Raw genomic sequence first — 26174 nt, 5'->3', positions numbered from 1 at the left:
GAACCATTTCCAATACACATCGTCACTTCACCCTTAACTAGTCTCTGTTCATTTTGCAACTCCCGTTTAGAGTTACTATTCTTAGCAACTGAACTAGTATCAAATACTGAGGGGTTGCTATAAACACTAGTAAAGTACACATCAATAACATGTATATCAAATATACCTATGTTCACTTTGCCATCCTTCTTATCCACCAATTGCTTGGGTAGTTCCGCTTCGAGTGACCAGTTCCTTTGCAGTAGAAGCACTCAGTTTCAGGCTTAGGTTTAGACTTGGGTTTTTTCACTTGAGCAGCAACTTGCTTGCCATTTATCTTGAAGTTCCCCTTTCTTCCCTTTGTCCCTTTACTTGAAACTAGTGGTTTTGTTTACCATCAACACTTGATGTTTTTCTTGATTTCTACCATCGTCGATTTCAGCATCACGAAGAGCTTGGGAATCGTTTCCGTTTTCCCTGGCATATTATAGTTCATCACGAAGTTCTACTAACTTGGTGATGGTGACTAGAGAATTCTATCAATCACTATTTTATCTGGAAGATTAATTCCCACTTGATTCAAGCGATTGTAGTACCCAGACAATCCGAGCACATGCTCACTGCTTGAGCTATTCTCCTCCATCTTTTAGCTATAGAACTTGTTGGAGACTTCATATCTCTCAACTCGGGTATTTGCTTGAAATATTAACTTCAACTCCTGGAACATCTCATATGGTCCATGACGTTCAAAACGTCTTTGAAGTCCCGATTCTAAGCCGTTTAAGCATGGTGCAATAAACTATCAAGTAGTCATCATATTGAGCTAGCCAAACGTTCATAACATCTGCATCTGCTCCTGCAATAGGTTTGTCACCTAGCGGTGCATCAAGGATAAAATTCTTCTGTGCAGCAATGAGGATAAACCTCAGATCACGGATCCAATCCGCATCATTGCTACTAACATCTTTCAACTTAGTTTACTCTAGGAACATATCAAAAATAAAACAGGGGAGCTAAACGCGAACTATTGATCTGCAACATAGATATGCTAATACTACCAGGACTAAGATCATGATAAATTTAAGTTCAATTAATCATATTACGTAAGAACTCCCACTTAGATAGACATCCCTCTAATCCTGTAAGTGATCACGTGATCCAAATCAACTAAACCATGTCCGATCATCACGTGAGATGGAGTAGTTTCAATGGTGACCATCACTATGTTGATCATATCTACTATATGATTCACGCTCGACCTTTCAGTCTCCGTGTTCCGAGGCCATATCTGTTATATGCTAGGATCGTCAAGTTTAACCTGAGTATTCCGCGTGTGCAACTGTTTTGCACCCATTGTATTTGAACGTAGAGCCTATCACACCCGATCATCACGTGGTGTCTCAGCACGAAGAACTTTCGCAACGGTGCATACTCAGGGAGAACACTTATACCTTGATAATTTAGTGAGAGATCATCTTATAATGCTACCGTCAATCAAAGAAAGATAAGATGCATAAAAGATAAACATCACATGCAATCAATATAAGTGATATGATATGGCCATCATCTTCTTGTGCTTGTGATCTCGATCTCTGAAGCACCGTCATGATTACCATCGTCACCGGCGCGACACCTTGATCTCCATCGTAGCATCGTTGTCGTCTCGCCAATCTTATGCTTCTATGACTATCGCTACTGCTTAGTGAAAAAGTAAAGCAATATAGGGTGATTGCATTGCATACAATAAAGCGACAACCATATGGCTCCTGCCAGTTGCCGATAACTCGGTTACAAAACATAATCATCTCATACAATAAAATTGAGCATCATGTCTTGACCATATCACATCACAACATGCCCTGCAAAAACAAGTTAGACGTCCTCTACTTTGTTGTTGCAAGTTTTACGTGGCTGCTACGGGCTTAGAAAGAACCGTTCTTACCTACGCATCAAAACCACAACGATAGTTTGTCATGTTGGTGTTGTTTTAACCTTCGCAAGGACCGGGCGTAGCCACACTCGGTTCAACTAAAGTTGGAGAAACTAACACCCGCCAGCCACCTGTGTGCAAAGCACATCGGTAGAACCAGTATCGCGTAAGCGTACGCGTAATGTCGGTCCGGGCCGCTTCATCCAACAATGCCGCCGAACCAAAGTATGACATGCTGGTAAGTAGTATGACTTATATCGCCCACAACACACTTCTGTTCTACTCGTGCATATGACATCTATGCATAAAACCTGGCTCGGATGCCACTGTTGGGGAACGTAGCAATTTCAAAAAAATTCCTACGCACACGCAGGATCATGGTGATGCATAGCAACGAGAGGGGAGAGTGTTTTCTACATACCATTGTAGACCGTTTGCGGAAGCGTTATATCAACGCGGTTGATGTAGTCGCACGTCTTCATGATCCGACCGATCCAAGTACCGAAAGCACGGCACCTCCGAGTTCTGCACACGTTCGGCTCGGTGACGTCCTCGCCTTCTCGATCCAACAAGAGGGGCGAAGTAGTAGATGAGTTCCGGCAGCACGACGGCGTGGTGACGGTGTTGGTGAAGAACAATCTCCATAGGGCTTCGCCAAAGCACTACGAAAACTATGACGGAGGATAAACTAGAGGGGACGGGGTTGCCGGCACACGGCTTGGTGTTTCTTGATGTGTCTTTGGTGCTAGCCCTGCCCCTCTATTTATATGTTGAGCCCTGGGGTCAAAACTTGGAGCAAAAGCCTCCTCAAAGTCGGTTTTGCCCAAAAGGCAAGAGTGACACTCGGACTCCAGGACCAAACGCCACAATCCTTGGCGTCTGGCCCAGATGCCATGGGCCTCGGCGTCTGGCCCAGGGCTAGACGCCAGGGTCTCCGGCATTTGGCCCCCTGCCCTCCGCAAAACTCCTTTTGCACCGACTTGTAGCCCCATGGGCCTGACCCCTTAGCCAAACCATATTATCCAATATATGAATCATTACCTCCGGACCATTCCGGAGCTCCTCGTCATGTCCGTGATCTCATCCGGGACTCCGAACAACCTTCGGTCACCAACATACATAACTCATAGTACTATATCGTCAACGAACGTTAAGCGTGCTGACCCTACGGGTTCGAGAACTATGTAGACATGACCGAGACACCTCTCTGGTCAATAACCAATAGCGGGACCTGGATGCCCATATTGGCTCCTACATATTCTACAAAGATATTTATCGGTCAGACCGCATAACAACATACGTTGTTCCCTTTGTCATCGGTATGTTACTTGCCCGGGATTCGATCGTCGGTATCTCAATACCTAGTTCAATCTCGTTACCGGCAAGTCTCTTTACTCGTTCCGTAATACATCATCCCGCAACTAACTCATTAGTTGCAATGCTTGCAAGGCTTATAGTGATGTGCATTACCGAGTGGGCCCAGAGATACCTCTACGACAATCAGAGTGACAAATCCTAATCTCGAAATACGCCAACCCAACAAGTACCTTTGGAGACACCTGTAGAGCACCTTTATAATCACCCAGTTACGTTGTGACGTTTGGTGGCACACAAAGTGTTCCTCCAGTAAACGGGAGTTGCATAATATCATAGTCATAGGAACATCTATAAGTCATGAAGAAAGCAATAGCAACAAACTAAACGATCAAGTGCTAAGCTAACGGAATGGGTCAAGTCAATCACATCATTCTCCTAATGATGTGATCCCGTTAATCAAATGACAACTCATGTCTATGGTTAGGAAAGTTAACCATCTTTGATCAACGAACTAGTCAAGTAGAGGCATACTAGTGACACTCTGTTTGTCTATGTATTCACACATGTATTATGTTTCCGGTTAATACAATTCTAGCATGAATAATAAACATTGATCATGATATAAGGAAATAAATAATAACTTTATTATTGCCTCTAGGGCATATTTCCTTCAGTTTTTACATCCATTTGCCAAATTTCATAATCATAAAATGCGGCAATTGCTAGCATGATTCGGACAGACTTAAGCATTGATACGGGTGAGAAAGTCTCATCGTAGTCAACCCCTTGAACTTGTCAAAAATCTTTTGCAACAAGTCGAGCTTTATAGACAGTAACATTACCGTCAGCGTCAGTCTTCTTATTGAAGATCCATTTATTCTCAATGGCTTGCCGATCATCGGGCAAGTCAACCAAAGTACACACTTTGTTCTCATACATGGATCCCATCTCAGATTTCATGGCCTCAAGCCCTTTTACGGAATCTGGGCTCACCATCGCTTCTTCATAGTTCGTAGGTTCGTTATGGTCTAGTAACATAACTTCCAGAACAGGATTACCGTACCATTCTGGTGCGGATCTTACTCTGGTTGACCTACGAGGTTCAGTAACTTGATCTGAAGTTTCATGATCATCATCATTAACTTCCTCACTAATTGGTGTAGGTGTCACAGAAACCGGTTTCTGTGATGAACTACTTTCCAATAAGGGAGCAGGTACAGTTACCTCATCAAGTTCTACTTTCCTCCCACTCACTTCTTTTGAGAGAAACTACTTCTCTAGAAAGATTCCAAATTTAGCAACAAAAGTCTTGCCTTTGGATCTATGATAGAAGGTGTACCCAACAGTTTCTTTTGGGTATCCTATGAAGACACATTTTTCTGATTTGGGTTCGAGCTTATCAGGTTGAAGTTTTCTCACATAAGCATGGCAGCCCCAAACTTTAAGAAATGACAACTTTGGTTTCTTGCCAAACCACAGTTCATAAGGCGTCGTCTCAACGGATTATGATGGTGCCCTATTTAACGTGAATGCAGCCGTCTCTAGAGCATAACCCCAAAATGATAGTGGTAAATCAGTAAGAGACATCATAGATCGCACCATATCTAGTAAAGTACGATTACGACATTCGGACACACCATTACACTGTGGTGTTCCGGGTGGCGTAAGTTGCAAAACTATTCCGCATTGTTTCAAATGAAGACCAAACTCGTAACTCAAATATTCTCCTCCACGATCAGATCGTAGAAACTTTATTTTCTTGTTACGATGATTTTCAACTTCACTCTGAAATTCTTTGAACTTTTCAAATTTTTGAGACTTATGTTTCATTAAGTAGATATACCCATATCTGCTTAAATCATCTGTGAAGGTGAGAAAATAACGATACCCGCCATGAGCCTCAACATTCATCGGACCACATACATCTGTATGTATGATTTCCAACAAATCAGTTGCTCGCTCCATAGTTCCGGAAAATGGCGTTTTAGTCATCTTGCCCATGAGGCACGGTTTGCAAGTACCAAGTGATTCATAATCAAGTGGTTCCAAAAGTCCATCAGTATGGAGTTTCTTCATGCGCTTTACACCGATATGACCTAAACGGTAGTGCCACAAATAAGTTGCACTATCATTATCAACTCTGCATCTTTTGGCTTCGATATTATGAATATGTGTATCACTACTATCGAGATTCAACAAAAATAGACCACTCTTCAAGGGTGCATGACCATAAAAGATATTACTCATATAAATAGAACAACCATTATTCTCTGATTTAAATGAATAACCGTCTCGCATCAAACAAGATCCAGATATAATGTTCATGCTCAACGCTGGCACCAAATAACAATTATTTAGGTCTAAAACTAATCCCGAAGGTAGATGTAGAGGTAGCGTGCTGACCGCGATCACATCGACTTTGGAACCATTTCCCACGTGCATCGTCACCTCGTCCTTAGCCAATCTTCACTTAATCCATAGTCCCTGTTTCAAGTTACAAATATTAGCAACAGAACCAGTATCAAATACCTAGGTGCTACTGCGAGCATTAGTAAGGTACACATCAATAACATGTATATCACATATACCTTTGTTCACCTTGCCATCCTTCTTATCCGCCAAATACTTGGGGCAGTTCCGCTTCCAGTGACCAGTCTGTTTGAAGTAGAAGCACTCAGTCTCGTCCAGACTTGGGTTTCTTCTCCTGAGCAGCAACTTGTTTGTTGTTCTTCTTGAAGTTCCCCTTCTTCTTCCCTTTGCCCTTTTTCTTAAAACTGGTGGTCTTATTGACCATCAACACTTGATGCTCTTTCTTGATTTCTACCTCCGCAGCCTTTAGCATTGTGAAGAGCTCGGGGATCGTCTTATCCATCCCTTGCATGTTATAGTTCATCACGAAGCTCTTGTAGCTTGGTGGCAGTGATTGAAGAATTCTGTCAATGACGCTATCATCCGGAAGATTAACTCCCAGTTGAATCAAGTGATTGTTATACCCAGACATTTTGAGTATATGCTCACTGACAGAACTATTCTCCTCCATCTTGCAGCTGTAGAACTTATTGGAGACTTCATATCTCTCAATCCGGGCATTTTCTTGAAATATTAACTTCAACTCCTGGAACATCTCATATGCTCCATGACGTTCAAAACGTCGTTGAAGTCCCGGTTCTAAGCCGTAAAGCATGGCACACTTAACTATCGAGTAGTCATCCGCTTTGCTCTGCCAGACATTCATAACATCTGGTGTTGCTCCTGCAGCAGGTCTGGCACCTAGCGGTGCTTCCAGGACATAATTCTTCTGTGCATCAATGAGGATAATCCTCAAGTTACGGACCCAGTCCGTGTAATTGCTACCATCATCTTTCAACTTTGCTTTCTCAAGGAACGCATTAAAATTCAATGGAACAACAGCACAGGCCATCTATCTACAATCAACATAGACAAGCAAAATACTATCAGGTACTAAGTTCATGATAAATTTAAGTTCAACTAATCATATTACTTAAGAACTCCCACTTAGATAGACATCCCTCTAATCCTCAAAGTGATCACGTGATCCAAATCAACTAAACCATGTCCGATCATCACGTGAGATGGAGTAGTTTCAATGGTGAACATCACTATGTTGATCATATCTACTATATGATTCACGCTCGACTTTTTGATCTCCGTGTTCCGAGGCCATATCTGTTATATGCTAGGCTCGTCAAGTTTAACCTGAGTATTCCGCGTGTGCAACTGTTTTGCACCCATTGTATTTGAACATAGAGCCTATCACACCCGATCATCACGTGGTGTCTCAGCACGAAGAACTTTCGCAATAGTGCATACTCAGGGAGAACACTTATACTGATAATTTAGTCAGAGATCATCTTATAGTTCTACCGTCAATCAAAGCAAGATAAGATGCATAAAAGATAAACATCACATGCAATCAATATAAGTGATATGATATCGCCATCATCTTCTTGTTCTTGTGATCTCCATCTTCGAAGCACCGTCATGATCACCATCGTAACCGGCGCGACACCTTGATCTCCATCATAGCATCGTTGTCTTCTCGCCAATCTTATGGTTCTACGACTATCGCTACCGCTTAGTGATAAAGAAGCATTACAGGGCGATTGCATTGCATACAATAAAGCGACAACCATATGGCTCCTGCCAGTTGCCGATAACTTGGTTACAGAACATGATCATCTCATACAATAAAATTTAGCATCATGCCTTGACCATATCACATCACAACATGCCCTGCAAAAACAAGTTAGACGTCCTCTACTTTGTTGTTGCAAGTTTTACGTGGCTGCTACGGGCTGAGCAAGAACCGTTCTTACCTACGCATCAAAACCACAACGATAGTTTGTCAAGTTGGTGCTATTTTAACCTTCGCAAGGACCGGGCGTAGCCACACTCGGTTCAACTAAAGTTGGAGAAAATGACACCCGCCAGCCACCTGTGTGCAAAGCACGTCGGTAGAACCAGTCTCGCGTAAGCGTACGCGTAATGTCAGTTCGGACCGCTTCATCCAACAATACCGCCGAACCACAGTATGACATGCTGGTAAGCAGTATGACTTGTATCGCCCACAACTCACTGGTGTTCTACTCGTGCATATAAAATCTACGCATAAAACCTGGCTCAGATGCCACTGTCGGGAAACGTAGTAATTTCAAAAAAAATTCCTATGCACACGTAAGATCATGGTGATGCATAGCAACGAGAGGGGAGAGTGTGTCCACGTACCCTCATTGACCGAACGCGGAAGCGTTAGCACAACACAGTTGATGTAGTCATACGTCTTCACGATCCGACCGATCAAGTACCGAACGCGCCGCACCTCCGAGTTCAGCACACGTTCAGCCCGATGACGTCCCTCGAACTCCGATCCAGCCGAGTGTTGAGGGAGAGGTTCGTCAGCACGACGGCGTGGTGACGATGATGATGTTCTACCAACGCAGGGCATCGCCTAAGCACCGCTACAGTATCTTTTCCCACCGGGAGTAGGACTCCCTCCCTTCCTTGTTGGAGTAGGAGAAGGGGGCGCCCCCCCTCCTTGTCCAATTTGGACTAGAGGGGGAGGGGGCGCGCGGCCTGCCTTGGCTGCCCCTCCTCTTCTCCACTAAGGCCCATGTTGAAGGAAATATGCCCTAGAGACAATAATAAATTTATTATTTATTTCCTTATTTCATGATAAATGTTTATTATTCATGCTAGAATTGTATTAACCGGAAACATAATACTTGTGTGAATACATAGACAAACAGAGTGTCACTAGTATGCCTCTACTTGACTAGCTCGTTGATCAAAGATGGTTATGTTTCCTAGCCATAGACATGAGTTGTCATTTGATTAACGGGATCACATTATTAGGAGAATGATGTGATTGACTTGACCCATTCGGTTAGCTTAGCACTTGATCGTTTAGTATTCTGCTATTGCTTTCTTCATGACTTATACATGTTCCTATGACTATGAGATTATGCAACTCCCGTTTACCGGAGGAACACTTTGTGTGCTACCAAACGTCACAACGTAACTGGGTGATTATAAAGGTGCTCTACATGTGTCTCCGAAGGTACTTGTTGGGTTGGCGTATTTCGAGATTAGGATTTGTCACTCCGATTGTCGGAGAGGTATCTCTGGGCCCACTCAGTAATGCACATCACTATAAGCCCTGCAAGCATTGTAACTAATGAGTTAGTTGCGGGTTGATGTATTACGAAACGAGTAAAGAGACTTGCTGGTAACGAGATTGAACTAGGTATTGAGATACCGACGATCGAATCTCAGGCAAGTAACATACCGATGACAAAGGGAACAACGTATGTTGTTATGTGGTTTGACCGATAAAGATCTTCATAGAATATGTGGGAGCAATATGAGCATCTAGGTTCCGCTATTGGTTATTGACCGGAGACGTGTCTCGGTCATGTCTACATAGTTCTCAACCCGTAGGGTCCGCACGCTTAACGTATCGATGATAGTTATATTATGAGTTTATATGTTTTGATGTACCGAAGGTTGTTCGGAGTCCCAGATGTGATCACGGACATGACGAGGAGTCTCAAAATGGTCGATACATGAAGATTGATATATTGGAAGCCTATTTTGGATATCGGAAGTGTTCCGGGTGAAATCGGGATTTTACCGGAGTACCGGGAGGTTACCGGAACCCCTCGGGGACTTAATGGGCCTTAGTGGGCCTTGATGGAAGAGAGAGAAGGCGGCCAGGGCAAGGGACGCACCCCCTCCCCCCTAGTCCGAATAGGACAAGGAGAGGGGGGCGGCGTCCCCCCTTCCTTCTTCTCCTCCACCTCTTTCCCCCTCCCAAGTCCTAATCCAACTAGGAAAGGGGGAGTCCTACTCCCAGTGGGAGTAGGACTCCTCCTGGCGCGCCCTCTCTAGGCCGGCCGCACCCCCCATTGCTCCTTTATATACGGGGGCAGGGGGCACCCCATAGACACAACAATTGATCATTTGATCTTTTAGCCGGGTGCAGTGCCCCCCTCCACCATAGTCCACCTCGATAATACTATAGCGGTGCTTAGGCGAAGCCCTGTGTCGGTAGAACATCATCATCGTCACCATGCCGTCTTGCTGACGAACCTCTCCCTCAACACTCGGCTGGATCGGAGTTCGAGGGACGTCATCGGGCTGAACGTGTGCTGAACTCGGAGGTGCCGTGCGTTCGGTACATGATCGGTCGGATCATGAAGACGTACGACTACATCAGCCGCGTTGTGCTAACGCTTCCACTTTCGGTCTACGAGGGTACGTGGACAACACTCTCCCTCTCGTTGCTATGCATCACCCTGATCTTGCGTGTGCATAGGAATTTTTTTGAAATTACTACGTTCCCCAACAGTGGCATCCGAGCCAGGTTTTATGCGTAGATGTCATATGCACGAGTAGAACACAAGTGAGTTGTTGGCAATATAAGTCATACTGCTTACCAACATGTCATACTTTGGTTCGGCAGTATTGTTGGATGAAGCGGCCCGGACCGACATTACGCGTACGCTTATGCGAGACTGGTTCTACCGACGTACTTTGCACATAGGTGGCTGGCGGGTGTCAGTTTCTCCAACTTTAGTTGAACCGAGTGTGGCTACGCCCGGTCCTTGCGAAGGTTAAAGCAGCAGCAACTTGACAAACTATCATTGTGGTTTTGATGCGTAGGTAAGAGCGGTTCTTGCTAAGCCCATAGCAGCCACGTAAAATTTGAAACAACAAAATAGAGGACGTCTAACTTGTTTTTGCAGGGCATGTTGTGATGTGATATGGTCAAGACATGATGCTAAATTTTATTGTATGAGATGATCATGTTTTGTAACCGAGTTATTGGCAACTGGCAGGAGCCATATGGTTGTCGCTTTATTGTATACAATGCAATCGCCCTGTAATGCTTTACTTTATCACCAAGCGGTAGCGATAGTCGTAGAAGCATAATATTGGCGAGACGACAACGATGCTACAATGGAGATCAAGGTGTCGCGCCGGTGATGATGGTGATCATGACGGTGCTTCAGAGATGGAGATCACAAGAACAAGATGATGATGGCCATATCATATCACTTATATTGATTGCATGTGATGTTTATATTTTATGCATCTTATCTTGCTTTGATTGATGGTAGCATTATAAGATGATCCCTTACTAAATTATCAAACTATAAGTGTTCTCCCTGAGTATGCACCGTTGCAAAAGTTCTTCGTGCTGAGACACCACGTGATGATCGGGTGTGATAGGCTCTACGTTCAAATACAACGGGTGCAAAACAGTTGCACACATGGAATACTCAGGTTAAACTTGACGAGCCTAGCATATAACAGATATGGCCTCGGAACACTGAGACCGAAAGGTCGAGCGTGAATCATATAGTAGATATGATCAACATAGTGATGTTCACTATTGAAACTACTCCATCTCACGTGATGATCGGACATGGTTTAGTTGATATGGATCACGTGATCACTTAGAGGATTAGAGGGATATCTATTTAAGTGGGAGTTATTAAGTAATTTGATTAATTGAACTTTAAATTATCATGAACTTAGTCCTGGTAGTATTAGCATATCTATGTTGTAGATCAATAGCTCGTGTTTTGCTCCCCTGTTTTATTTTTGATATGTTCCTAGAGAAAACTAAGTTGAAAGATGTTAGTAGCAATGATGCAGATTGGATCCGTGATCTGAGATTTATCCTCATTGCTGCACAGAAGAATTATGTCCTTGATGCACCGCTAGGTGACATACCTATTGCAGGAGCAGATGCAGACGTTATGAACGTTTGGCTAGCTCAATATGATGACTACTTGATAGTTTAGTGCACCATGCTTAACGGCTTAGAATCGGGACTTCAAAGACGTTTTGAACGTCATGGAGCATATGAGATGTTCCAGGAGTTGAAGTTAATATTTCAAGCAAATACCCGAGTTGAGAGATATGAAGTCTCCAACAAGTTCTATAGCTAAAAGATGGAGGAGAATAGCTCAAGCAGTGAGCATGTGCTCAGATTGTCTCGGTACTACAATCGCTTGAATCAAGTGGGAGTTAATCTTCCAGATAAGATAGTGATTGACAGAATTCTCTAGTCACCATCACCAAGTTAGTAGAACTTCGTGATGAACTATAATATGCAAGGGAAAACGGAAACGATTCCCAAGCTCTTCGTGATGCTGAAATCGACAAAGGTAGAAATCAAGAAAACATCAAGTGTTGATGGTTGACAAGACCACTAGTTTCAAAAAAAGGGCAAAGGGAAGAAGGGGAACTCCATGAAGAACGGCAAGCAAGTTGCTGCTCAAGTGAAGAAGCCCAAGTCTGGTCCTAAGCCTGAGACTAAGTACTTTTACTACAAAGGGACTGGTCACTGGAAGTGGAAATGCCCCAAGTATTTGGCGGATAAGAAGGATGGTAAAGTGAACAAAGGTATATTTGATATACATGTTATTGATGTGCACTTTACTAGTGTTTATAGCAACCCCTCGGCATTTGATACTAGTTCAATTGCTAAGAGCAGTAACTCGAAACGGGAGTTGCAGAATAAACAGAAACTTGTAAAAGGCGATGTGACGATGTGTGTTGGAAGTAGTTCAAAGATTGATATGATCATCATCGCACACTCCCTATACTTTCGGGATTAGTGTTGAAACTAAATAAGTGTTATTTGGTGTTTGCGTTGAGCATGAATATGATTTGATCATGTTTGTTGCAAAACGGTTATGCATTTAAATTAGAGAATAATTGGTGTTCTGTTTACATGAATAAAACCTTCTATGGTCATACACCCAATAAAATGGTTTGTTGGATCTCGATCGTAGTGATACACATATTCATAATATTGAAGCCAAAAGATGCAAAGTTAATAATGATAGTGCAACTTATTTGTGGCACTGCCGTTTAGGTCATATTGGTGTAAAGCGCATGAAGAAACTCCATGTTGATGGAATTTTGGAATCACTTGATTGTGAATCACTTGATGTTTGCGAACCATGCCCTATGGGCAAGATGACTAAATCTCTGTTCTCCGGAACAATGGAGCGAGCAACAGATTTGTTGGAAATCATACATACTGATGTATATGGTCTAATGAATATTGAGGCTCGCGGCGGGTATCATTATTTTCTGACCTTCACAGATGATTTGAGCAGATATGGGTATATCTACTTGATGAAACATAAATCAGAAACATTTGAAAAGTTCAAAGAATTTCAGAGTGAAGTGGAAAATCATCGTGACAAGAAAATAAAGTTTCTACGATCTGATCATGGAGACAAATATTTGAGTTACAAGTTTGGTCTTCAATTAAAACAATGTGGAATAGTTTCACAAATCCGTGCCACCTGGAACACCACAGCATAATGGTTTGTCCGAACGTCATAACCGTACTTTATTGGATATAGTGCAATCTATGATGTTTCTTACCGATTTACCACTATAGTTTTGGGGTTATGCATTAGAGACAGCTGCATTCACGTTAAAAAGGGCACCATCTAAATCTATTGAGACGACACCGTATGAACTATGGTTTGGCAAGAAACCAAAGTTGTCGTTTCTTAAAGTTTGGGGTTGCGATGCTTATGTGAAAAAATTTCATCCTGATAAGCTCAAACCCAAATCGGAGAAATGTGTCTTCATAGGATACCCAAAGGGGATAGTTGGGTACACCTTCTATCACATATCCAAAGGCAAGACATTCGTTGCTAAGAATGGATCCTTTCTAGAGAAGGAGTTTCTCTCGAAAGAAGTGAGTGGGAGGAAAGTAGAACTTGATGAGGTAATTGTACCTGCTCCCTTATTGGAAAGTAGTTCATCACAGAAACCGGTTCCTGCGACACCTACACCAATTAGTAAGGAAGCTAATGATGATGATCATGAAACTTCAGATCAAGTTACTACCGAACCTCGTAGGTCAACCAGAGTAAGATCCGCACTAGAGTGGTACGGTAATCCTGTTTTGGAGGTCATGTTACTTGACCATGACGAACCTACAAACTATGAGGAAGCGATGATGAGCCCAGATTCCGAAAATGGCTTGAGGCCATGAAATGTGAGATGGGATCCATGTATGAGAACAAAGTATGGACTTTGATTGACTTGCCCAATGATCGGCGAGCCATTGAGATTAAATGGATCTTCAAGAGGAAGATGGACGCTGATAGTAGTGTTACTATCTACAAAGCTAGAATTGTCGCAAAAGGTTTTCGACAAGTTCAAGGTATTGACTACGATGAGAGTTTCTCATTCGTATCTATGCTTAAGTTTGTCCAAATCATGTTAGCAATTGCTGCATTTTATGAAATCTGGCAAATGGATAAACAAAACTGCATTCCTTAATGGATTTATTAAAGAAAGAGTTGTATATGATGCAACCAGAAGGTTTTGTCAATCCTAAAGGTCCTAACAAAATATGAAAGCTCCAGCGATCCATCTATGGACTGGTGCAAGCATCTCGGAGTTGGAATATACGCTTTGATAAGTTGATCAAAGCATATATATAGTTTTATACAGACTTGCGGTGAAGCCCGTATTTACAAGAAAGTGAGTGGGAGCACTGCAACATTTCTTATAAGTATATGTGAATGACATATTGTTGATCGGAAATAATGTAGAATTATTCTGCAAAGCATAAAGGAGTGTTTGAAAGGAGTTTTTCAAAGAAAGACCTCAGTGAATCTGCTTACATATTGAGCATCAAGATCTATAGAGATAGATCAAGACGCTTGATAAGTTTTTTCAATGAGTACATACCTTGACAAGATTTTGAAGTAGTTCAAAATGGAACAGTCAAAGAAAGAGTTCTTGCCTGTGTTAAAAGGTGTGAAATTGAGTAAGAGTCAAAGCCCGACCACGAAAGAAGATAGAAAGAGAATGAAAGCCATTCCCTATGCCTTGGCCATAGGTTCTATAAAGTATGCCATGCTGTGTACCAGATCTATTGTATACCCTACACTGATTTTGGCAAGGGAGTACAATAGTGATCTAGGAGTAGATCACTGGACAGTGGTCAAAATTATCCTTAGTGGAATAAGGATATGTTTCTCGATTATGGAGGTGACAAAAAGGTTCGTCGTAAAGGGTTACGTCGATGCAAATTTTGACACTGATTTAGATGACTCTAAGTCTCAATCTGGATACATATTGAAAGTGGGAGCAATTAGCTAGAGTAGCTCCATGCAGAGCATTGTTGACATAGAAATTTGCAAAATACATACGGATCTGAATATGGCAGACCCGTTGACTAAACTTCTCTCACAAGCAAAACATGATCACACCTTAGTACTCTTTGGGTGTTAATCACATAGCAATGTGAACTAGATTATTGACTCTAGTAAACCCTTTGGGTGTTGGTCACATGACGATGTGAACTATGGGTCTTAATCACATGGTGATGTGAACTATTGATGTTAAATCACATGGCGATGTGATCTAGATTATTGACTCTAGTGCAAGTGGGAGACTAAAGGAAATATGCCCCAGAGACAATAATAAAGTTATTATTTATTTCCTTATGTCATGATAAATGTTTATTATTCATGCTAGAATTGTATTAACCGGAAACATAATACTTGTGTGAATACATAGACAAACAGAGTGTCACTAGTATGCCTCTACTTGACTAGCTCGTTGATCAAAGATGGTTATGTTTCCTAGCCATAGACATGAGTTGTCATTTGATTAATGGGATCACATTATTAGGAGAATGATGTGATTGACTTGACCCATTCCGTTAACATAGCACTTGATCGTTTAGTATTCTGTTATTGCTTTCTTCATGACTTATACATGTTCCTATGACTATGAGATTATGCAACTCCCGTTTACCAGAGGAACACTTTGTGTGCTACCAAACGTCACAACGTAACTGGGTGATTATAAAGGTCCTCTACAGGTGTCTCCGAAGGTACTTGTTGGGTTGGCGTATTTCAAGATTAGGATTTGTCACTCCGATTGTCGGAGAGGTATCTCTGGGCCCACTCAGTAATGCACATCACTATAAGCCTTGCAAGCATTGTAACTAATGAGTTAGTTGCGGGATGATGTATTACCGAACGAGTAAAGAGACTTGCCGGTAACGAGATTGAACTAGGTATTGAGATACCCATGATCGAATCTCGGGCAAGTAACATACCGATGACAAAGGGAACAACGTATGTTGTTATGCGGTTTGACCGATAAAGATCTTCGTAGAATATGTGGGAGCCAATATGATCATCCAGGTTCCGCTATTGGTTATTGACCGGAGACGTGTCTCGGTCATGTCTACATAGTTCTCGAACCCGTAGGGTCCGCACGCTTAACGTTTCGATGACAGTTATATTATGAGTTTATATGTTTTGATGTACCGAAGGTTGTTCGGAGTCCAGGATGTGATCACGGACATGACAAGGAGTCTCGAAATGGTCGAGACATGAAGATTGATATATTGGAAGCCTATGTTTGGATATCGGAAGTGTTCCGGGATTTTACCGGAGTACCGGGAGGTTACCGGAACCCCCCGGGGACTTAATGGGCCTTAGTGGGCCTTGATGGAAGAGAGAGAAGGCGGCCAGGGCAAGGGCCGCACCCCCTCCCCCTAGTCTGAATAGGACAATGAGAGGGGGACGGCGCCCCCCCCCCTTCCTTCTTCTCCTCCACCTCATTCCCCCTCCCAAGTCCTAATCCAACTAGGAAAGGGGGGAATCCTACTCCCGGTGGGAGTAGGACTCCTCCTGGCGTGCCCTCTCTAGGCCGGCCGCACCCCCCTTGCTCCTTTATATACGGGGGCGGGGGGCACCCCATAGACACAACAATTGATCGTTTGATCTTTTAGCCGTGTGCGGTGCCCCCTCCACCATAGTCCACCTCGATAATACTGTAGCGGTGCTTAGGCGAAGCCCTGCGTCGGTAGAACATCATCATCGTCACCACGCCGTCGTGCTGACGAAACTCTCCCTCAACACTCGGCTAGATCAGAGTTCGAGAGACGTCATCGGGCTGAACATGTGCTGAACTCGGAGGTGTCGTGCGTTCGGTACTTGATCGGTCGGATCGTGAAGACGCACGACTACATCAACCGCGTTGTGCTAACGCTTCCGCTTTCGGTCTAGGAGGGTACGTGGACAACACTCTCCCCTCTCGTTGCTATGCATCACCATGATCTTGCATGTGCGTAGGAATTTTTTTGAAATTACTACGTTCCCCAACACATGTAGGCCCAAGAAACCCCCGGGGGGGTTCCGGTAACCCCCGGTACTCCGATATATATCCGATAACCCCCGGAACCATTCCGATGTCCGAATATAGTCGTCCAATATATCAATAGTCATGTCTCAACCATTTCGAGACTCCTCGTCATGTCCGTGATCACATACGGGACTCTGAACTACCTTCGGTACATTAAAACATATAAACTCGTAATATAACTGTCATCGAAACTTTAAGCGTGCGGACCCTATGGGTTCGAGAACTATGTACACATGACAGAGACATGTCTCCGGTCAATAACCAATAGCGGTACCTGGATGATCATATCGGCTCCCACATATTCTACGAAGATCTTTATCGGTCAGACCGCATAACAACATACGTTGTTCCCTTTGTCATCGGTATGTTACTTGCCCGGGATTCGATCGTCGGTATCTCAATACCTAGTTCAATCTCGTTACCGGCAAGTCTCTTTACTCGTTCCGTAATACATCATCCCGCAACTAACTCATTAGTTGCAATGCTTGCAAGGCTTATAGTGATGTGCATTACCGAGTGGGCCCAGAGATACCTCTACGACAATCAGAGTGACAAATCCTAATCTCGAAATACGCCAACCCAACAAGTACCTTTGGAGACACCTGTAGAGCACCTTTATAATCACCCAGTTACGTTGTGACGTTTGGTGGCACACAAAGTGTTCCTCCGGTAAACGGGAGTTGCATAATATCATAGTCATAGGAACATCTATAAGTCATGAAGAAAGCAATAGCAACAAACTAAACGATCAAGTGCTAAGCTAACGGAATGGGTCAAGTCAATCACATCATTCTCCTAATGATGTGATCCCGTTAATCAAATGACAACTCATGTCAATGGCTAGGAAACATAACCATCTTTGATCAACGAGCTAGCTAAGTAGAGGCATACTAGTGACACTCTGTTTGTCTATGTATTCACACAAGTATTATATATGCTTCCGGTTAATACAATTCTAGCATGAATAATAAACATTTATCATGATATACGGAAATAAATAATAACTTTATTATTGCCTCTAGGGCATATTTCCTTCAATAAAGAACACACCAGCTCCATGCCTGTGGTGTGACAATCTTGGTGCAACTTATTTGTCTCCTAATCCAGTCTTTCATGCAAGAACAAAACATATTGAAATAGACTTTCATTTTGTTCGAGAGAGAGTTGCTCAAAAGCAACTTGATATTCGCTTTATTCACTCCAAAGATCAGCTTGCAGATGGTTTTACCAAGGCTTTGTCTGTGAGAAGCTTTGAGAACTTCAGGCATAATCTCAACTTAATGAAGTTGTGATTAAGGGGGTGTCAAACACGCATCATATCTGCCGCACCATCTTGGTTTGCTTCGGTTGTTAGGAGTCCTAGTTAGATAGACTAGGTTGTTAAGGTTTATCTCTCTCTAAGATCTTTCTTTCTCTCCAAGATGTAATCTCCAACAACTTATACACGCTGTACAGGGGGGTGCGCCCCTGCTATATAAACACGTACACGTCGCCCACATCGGGTTAGACGTTTCCGCCATCGCACATAGTGTACACATGTGAAGTATTTTTCAGTTTACTTCGGGTTGTTTGTTTACATCAACTGCAAAACCAATGATCTGAAGGGTATCACGAAGGAGGCTCAGTCTTTGTTGGACAATGCAAGGCTTGCTGCTTCTTCAAAGTCCACAGACATTTCCACCAAAATCCGTGCATATGCCGTAGCATTTCTAAGTGACAAATTCAATAAATTAGAATCGCATGCTCCAAAAACACTAGAGGTCGGCGGCGAAATGGAGGTTGATGATGTCTCTGCAGTTGAAGCAGAAGTAAACCAACCTACATGGTATGTTGTGAATAAAAAATGCTCTTATTTTTTACTGCACACTTATTAATGGATAAGTAGTATCTTGTGTGAAAATTCAGATATATGGTCATTCACTAATACATACTGTACATTAATATCATTGTTATTTCCTATATCTAGGGGTAACAGTAAAAAAATTAACTTTGGAAAGAACAAGAAGCAGGAACAGCCCGCCTCCAAGAACAACACAAATGAGCGATCGGAGGTAGGAAAAGAAGTATTAGTGTCTCATTTTATATCATTGTGAAGTTTCATGATGACATACATTGATTCCCCTTCCCCTTTCAAGCAGTATATTGAATGTGAGGTGACGTATCTTTCTCGGCCCGAAGAGGAGGAAGGTTACAACATCTCCGGCGGCGCCGTCCGCTGCAACTGCAATAGGGTCGATGCCACTTTGGATTTGGAAGCATCCGAATGGGAGGAGTTTCGTGACTGGATTGATACAGAGGGGTTTCCGCCGGTTAAAATTCTCAAATCCCCTGGTAATTATCCTTAATTTATAGCTTAAGCTAGGATCCGTTTGGTCTAGCACATAATGTTCTCTGCAACATTTAGTTGAGTTGTCCTCGTCTAATATACTTTATTTTCCTTGTATCATCTACAAATCTCTTGGTTCCTCAACGTACTGCTGGATGGTTCTTTGTCTGGCTACATCAGTTGCATTCAAGGAACTGTGGGGATGGGACAGGCTACTTGTAAGAGGCACAGTTGTATCTCGAATATTGGTGGCAATCTCACTCACAGGTACAGGATTTGGTAGCGATTACACGAATCGGAAGTAGTTAGGGTTCTAGCGGGGAGGAAGAGGGAAGGGGATCTGGAGTTGGTAGCCGCCTAGTGCTGTCCGCTGTGATCCTCCGGATACCCTAACCATACCCGGGCGCCAGCTTAAGTACTTCCTTGCTCTTGGGCCACGGGTTCCTCCATTCTGGGCCAACATAGCGTGGGTTGCGCCTGGGGGTACGCCTGGGCCTTGATGATGAGTTGGCAGGTGGGGTATGCTGGTCAGGGGCGCTAACACCCCCTCCTTCTTCAGAAGAGTCTTGTCCCCAAGCCTCTGCGTGCGGAAACCGAGCTTGGAGTGCTTCTTTATCTTCCCAGGTGGTACCAACCGCAGGAGTAGACCATTGGACTTGCACTTGCTCCTTCATAGCGTCGTTCTTCTCACGCCATCTTGATTGCAGCACCGCAACAGGCACCGCGAGGTCTTCTTCTTGCGGTGAAAGCGTAGTGGATGCCGTTGTGCCCGGTAGAAGAGCTTGTCGGAGCTGGGAGACGTGGAAAACTGGATGCACCGTAGCCTGAGGGGGAAGCTTGAGTTCGTAGGCGACATCGTTGATCTTGGCGATGATCGGGAAAGGCCCATAGAACTTGTACGACAGTTTGTGATTTGCCCTTGGTGCCACCGACGTCTGGATGTACGGCTGAAGCTTGAGGAAGACTTGATCGCCCACTTGGAACTGCCTGAACGAGCGCTTTTTGTCAGCCTGGTCCTTCATTAGTTGACGTGCTCGGTGTAGTTGTTGTTGGATAATCCCTTGCATGACGGTTCACTCCTCGAGCCAAGCTTGCAGTGCCGATACTGTGCATGATGTAGTAGCTGTAATCCCCCAATGCCTTGGTTCACGTCCAAACATGGCCTTGAACGGGGTCATGCCGATCGCCGAGTGGTGCGAGGTATTGTACCAGAACTGCGCCAGTGGTATCCAGAAGCTCCAGCGTTTTGGACACGCCTGGACGAAGCACCGCATGTACATCTCGATGCATTGATTCACCCGCTCGGTCTGGCCGTCTGTCTGTGGGTGATTTGCCGTGCTCATGCACAGTTCCGTGCCTGCATACTTGAATAGCTCTTGCCAAAAATGGCTAGTGAAAACTGGATTGCGATCAGATACAATTGCACCAGGGAACCCGTGCAGTTTGTAGAGCTGCTGCATGTAAAGCAAGGCCACTTTGGAAGCAGTGTAAGGATGCGCTAGGGGCAGAAAATGAGCGAACCTGGTCCGTTTGTCCACCACTATCAGAAGGCAATTGAATTGTCCTGACTGCGGCAAATCATCCACGAAGTCCATGGTGATCAAGTCCCATGATTCTTGAGGAATAGGCAGTGGCATGAGCAGGCCCGGAGATGCACTACGGTCAGGTTTGGCCTGTTGACACACTTGACAGCAGCGCACATATTGCAAGATATGCGCTTTCATCTTTGGCTAGGCAAAAAGCCTTCTGATGCGTCGGTAGGTCACCGGAAAACCTGAGTGCCCCCCATAGCACTGTCATGGAATGTTGATATGATGCGTTGTTGCATTCTGTCGATCCTCCCAGCCATATTCTGTCACGGAAACGCAAGAGCCCCTGCTTCAGGGTGAATCGCCCCTTGGGATCCTCGCGGATGACGAGCTGCTCGAGGAGACGTTGAGCTTGAGGGTTGTTGTTGTAGCTGTTGATGACGTCATCAAGCTAGGCAAGTTGACAGGAACTGTCGTGGATTTGTCACGGCAGATGTCCTAGTGTGAGGACTTAGTCGCGAGGCCAACGCATCTATGTGATAGCTTGAGAGGGGTTGAGCGGGATGAGAGACGCGATGTTTTACCCAGGTTCGGCCCCTCACGGTGGAGGTAAAAGCCTACATCCTGCTTCATTGATATTGATGATGATGATCATGGTTACAAGTGTGCTCTATCTCGAGAGCTATTGTCTAAACCTAACTTGTCCAACTTGTGGAACTTGTCCCTCTTCTCCCTTTTGGGGAGCCCTGCCCCTCCTTATATATGTTGAAGGGGCGGGTTACATGTGGAGTCCTATTAGGATTAGGACTAGTCTATCTTCTAATACAAACCGGATACAAGTCCGAGTCTTGACTCCTTGTAAGGGAAATACACCTTTTCTCTTAAACCGGCCCACCATTAGCATAAACCGGCCTTCTGGGCCTTGGGCCTTGTCATCCGTCTGTCCCGCCCGCCGGGTTACCAGTGAGTCATAATGTTCAGGCGGGTTGCTTGTAAACCGCCAAGTTAGGGCGGGTCGCCAGTGAATCGCCAAGTGTCAACCAGGTCTCAAGTAAACCGCCAAGTCTGGCCGGTTTATACTTCCGGCTAGTTTACGCTGCGGGGTATATCCCCGACAAGAACTGATCGAGTGCAGAATCTCCGTGGTGTTGGCCCGCGACAGAGCATCCGCTGCGGTGTTATCGCTTCCTTTCTTGTAACGGATCGAGAACCGCAGCCCCAACAGTTTTGTGAATGCTTTTTGCTGCCAAGGTGTAGTGAGGCGCTGCTCATTGAGATGAACCAGGCTGCGTTGATCAGTTGAGATGATGAATTCATCGTGTTGGAGGTACGGTCGCCATTGGTCTACTGTCACAATTACCGCTAGGTACTCCTTTTCATATGTGGATAGGCCTTGGTACCGCGGGCTCAGCGCTTTGCTCATGTAAGCAATCGGATGGCCACCTTGTTGAAGAACCGCTCCGATCCCTTTGTCGCTGGCATCTGTCTCAACGACGAAGGTCTTAGAGAAGTTTGGAAGGGCAAGTACAGGGGCTTCGACCAACTGTTTTTTTAGCACTTGGAAAGCTGTCTCTGTTGCTGAGGTCCAGATAAACGGCACCCCCTTCTTGAGAAGGTTGAATAGCGGTTGGGCTATGATTCCAAAGTTCTTGGCGAAGCGATGGTAATAGCCGGCCATCCCCAGGAAACTGCGAACTTCCTTGACATAGGTTGGTGCTGTCCATTGTGCCACTGCCCTGATTTTTGTTGGCTCAGTAGCGACCCCCTGTTCGCTGATGACGTGCCCCAGGTATGAGAGCTTCTGTTGACCGAATGCACACTTGCAGAACTTGGCCTTCCACTGATCTTTGCGCAACAGCGTGAGCACTCGTCTCAGATCTCGCACGTGGTCCTTGAGCGTCTTGCTGAAGACCAGTATGTCGTCGAAGAAGACGAGAACGCACACGCGCAGGAGGGGGTGGAACGTGGTGTTCATGGCTCCCAAAAATGTGGGTGGTCCTCCCGTCAACCCAAAGGATACCACTCTGAATTCATAATGCCCGGAGTGTGTCTGAAACGCCGTCTTGAACTCCTCCCCTTCGGCGAGACGAATCTGATGGTAACCAGCGCGCAAATCCAGTTTGGAGAACCATGCCGCGCAGTGCAGTTCGTCTAGGAGCTCTTCAATCACCGGGACTGGGTACTTGCTGACACATGTGATGGCATTGAGTTGTCAGTAGTCGATACAAAGTCGCCACGTTCCATCTTTCTTCTTGGCGAGAATAGCTGGGGAAGAAAAAGGACTGTTGCTGCATTGGATGACGCCTGTGCGGAGTAGTTCTGCCACTTGCCTCTCGATCTCATCCTTGTGGTCCGGCTTGTGACGATAAGGTCTGATGCTAAACGGCTGAGCTCCAGGGATTAGCGGAATGCGATGATCACACGCACGCCGCGGGGTAGACCCACTGGCTCCTTAAAAACGTCATCAAACTCATTCAGAACTTGATGTATGCAGGCTGGAGGTGGTGAACTAGTGTCCCCTTCTGGCGCAATCTCATGTATCAGGGCCATGTGAGTGATGGCCCCCTTGCTGCACAAGCTCTGAAGTTGCAACGCGTTGATGACGACACAAGTGGACGACGAGTTGTCGTGGCCGCGGAGGTTGATGACACCACTTGGCGATGGAATAGCGATGAGCTTGGCACGCAAGTCGACTGTCATTGGACTGTGCTCCTTGAGCCAATCCATGCCTCGAATGACGTCATAGACGCCTAGGTCCAGCACCTTCAGATCGGTGTTGAACTGATGCCCTTGTGAGCACCACGTGCAATTGGGCACACTGGCAGAGCAGATGAGCTCTCCTCCGTCAGCCACACGCACCTTGTGTGCCTTTGACAAGGGCTGGATGCCTGCCATACCCTCTGCAAAGCTTTTGTTGATGAATGAAGTTGTACTGCCAGAGTCGACGAGCATTAGCACTTCACGGCCTTGAATCCAAGCACGGAGCTGAAATGCTTTAGATGACACCCCTCCCGTCACGGCCGATCGCGAGATCGCCATAACTGTTTCCTGTTGTTGTTCATCTGCTGGCACACTTTGTTGATCCGTGGCTGTGTCGATGCCAAACAGCTCCAGGAGTTCCTCAACTACATGGAGTTGGACTGCTGTAGGGCAGGTGTGGTCATGACCCCAGCGCTCGCCATTTGAAACATAGCCCCCGTGCTCTTCTGTAGTCGCGCAGAGTCTTGACCTTTGCTGCTTCGGCTCGAGAAACATCGGTGCCACGCCGATCGATCGCCCCAGCTTGCGGTGGTGGACGACCTGGTGGCGGGGGAAGTGGCAACGCCGCGGGCGGACGCGCGTTCACCTCTGGAGGTCGTGGCTGGTAGTGGAACGGCCGCGACGACTCCACGCCTGCTCCGTCAGCCACCTCTTCCTGGAGCAGGGCCAGAGCACAAGTTGTGTCCAAGTCCGGTGGCCGCTGCACCATGACCACCGCGCGGATGTCCGGCCTTAGCCCTTCCACAAAACGAGTAAGGAAATAGTAGGGGTGAATTGAATCTGAATAAGAACTCAAATGATTTGTAATAAGCTCAAATTTCTCGATAAAATCTGCTACTGAGGAAGTTTGCTTAATGGTATAGAACTGACGGATCAAGTTCTGGTGTCTATCCCTCCCAAATCTAGTGCATAACAAGGCAGCAAATGACTCCCAATTAAATGATCCCAGTTTCTTTTGTATGGACTGCAGCCAAATGGCAGCCGGGCCTGAAAAATTCAGCGCCGCCATCGGAACCCAGAAGGATTCGTGGATGCCAAACATGTTAAAGTACTGTTCACACATGGTTCTCCAGAGATTTGGATTTTTCTCCTGAGAACTGAGGAAATGCGATGGATGGGTGCGCCTGTCCCAGTCCTGCTAGCATCTGACTAGCATGTGCAAAAGATGATGGAAGAGAAATTGGGGACGGGATTTCGAGCTGACCGTTGGTCGGGAGTGGCGGCGGTGTCTGGAATGACATCGTCGTCGACCCCCGTTGCAGATGGAATTCGCCGTGGTCAATGGGACCCGTGGATTGCGTCCATCGCGCCTTCGGCGACACGAGTTGTGGTGACGCGAGTCGCTGGCGGTGGCGCCGTTGGTGCCGGCGCATGTGTACCCTCGCCGTTGGTGGAGCCGGGACGCTCTTGCTGAAGCGCAGCCACCGCCTCGCCCAGATCGGCGACGCGCTTCTCCAGATCGGGCCGCCATGACGCCAAATCGTCGAGGCGGGAGCTGAACGCTGTCAGGGCCGTCGTGTTGGCCTCCATCGTGGCCGATAGCTTGTCGAGGTAGGATTTGATGGCCGGATCCATGTGCTCCAGTTGCAGGCGCGCTTGATGGAGTCGGCGCGTCTCGATGAAGTGAGCCAGAACGCGCGTGGCGGGAAGGGTGGTGGTGGCGACTGATACCAAGTGTAAGAGGCACAGTTGTATCTCAAATATTGATGGCAATCTCACTCACAGGTACAGGATTTGGTAGCGATTACACGAATCGGAAGTAGTTAGGGTTCTAGCGGGGAGGAAGAGGGAAGGGGATTGGGAGTTGGTAGCCGCCTAGTGCCGTCCGCCGTGATCCTCTGGATACCCTAACCAGACCCGGGCGCCAGCTTAAGTACTTCCTTGCTCTTGGGCCACGGGTTCCTCCATTCTGGGCCAACGTAGCGTGGGTTGGGCCTGGGGGTACGCCTGGGCCTTGATGATGAGTTGGCAGGTGGGGTATGCTGGTCAGGGGCGCTAACACTACTTCCTTATGATTTGGTCTTAGACGATCCATCTCACCTGCCCATGTACGAGACCTACCTCGAGAAATTTTAGAACGTGAACAGTGCTGCTGCTTCCAATCTTCATAACAGCAAAGCGGCTGGCGACGCCGCCTTGAAGGTAATTAAAGTCACTGCCTGCCTGCCTGCCTGCCTGCCCCAACCAGCTTGTTCTCTCAAATTACGTATGCAATTTTCTTGTTAAAATAAACTACTGCCATGGGTATACTGGCTCTGCAATATATTCATAGGTCGATTTTCTGCTGTAGGGAAGAGTTTTCCTCATTAATTGAATGGAAGTTTCTAGATTTCAAGATATTCTGTCATTTGTGTCTTATCATGAATTTACAAAGGAGCCCAACGAGATTTTGTAAAACTGTCTGAGCATATCAGTAAGGATAAATCATGTCACTGGTACAAATAGTTTTCAATTAATTACCGTGGAATATGGACATGTCATTGTTTTCATAAGTATACAACTCTATATGCTCCTTTGACATTGTTCCGTTGTTCATTGGGTCCTATATACTTTCATCTCAATGGCAGCTTTAAATTCATACATTATACACTTTGGGGGTTTA

General features: G+C 45.4%; 1 protein-coding gene across 1 annotated transcript; it reads right to left on the bottom strand.

Annotated features, from left to right (window-relative positions):
* Nucleotides 1-23212: 23212 nt before the first annotated feature.
* On the bottom strand, nucleotides 23213-23851 carry LOC125547184. Its single transcript, XM_048711167.1, has one exon. The coding sequence runs from the start codon at nucleotides 23849-23851 to the stop codon at nucleotides 23213-23215; it is 639 nt and encodes a 212-aa protein (XP_048567124.1).
* Between the last annotated feature and the right edge of the window lie 2323 nt (nucleotides 23852-26174).

Source organism: Triticum urartu, chromosome 3, assembly GCF_003073215.2.
Source record: "Triticum urartu cultivar G1812 chromosome 3, Tu2.1, whole genome shotgun sequence".
In the NCBI taxonomy this organism is placed as follows: Eukaryota; Viridiplantae; Streptophyta; class Magnoliopsida; order Poales; family Poaceae; genus Triticum; species Triticum urartu.
The sequence above is the reverse complement of the archived record's forward strand: the minus strand, read 5'-3'. Positions and strand labels throughout refer to the sequence as shown.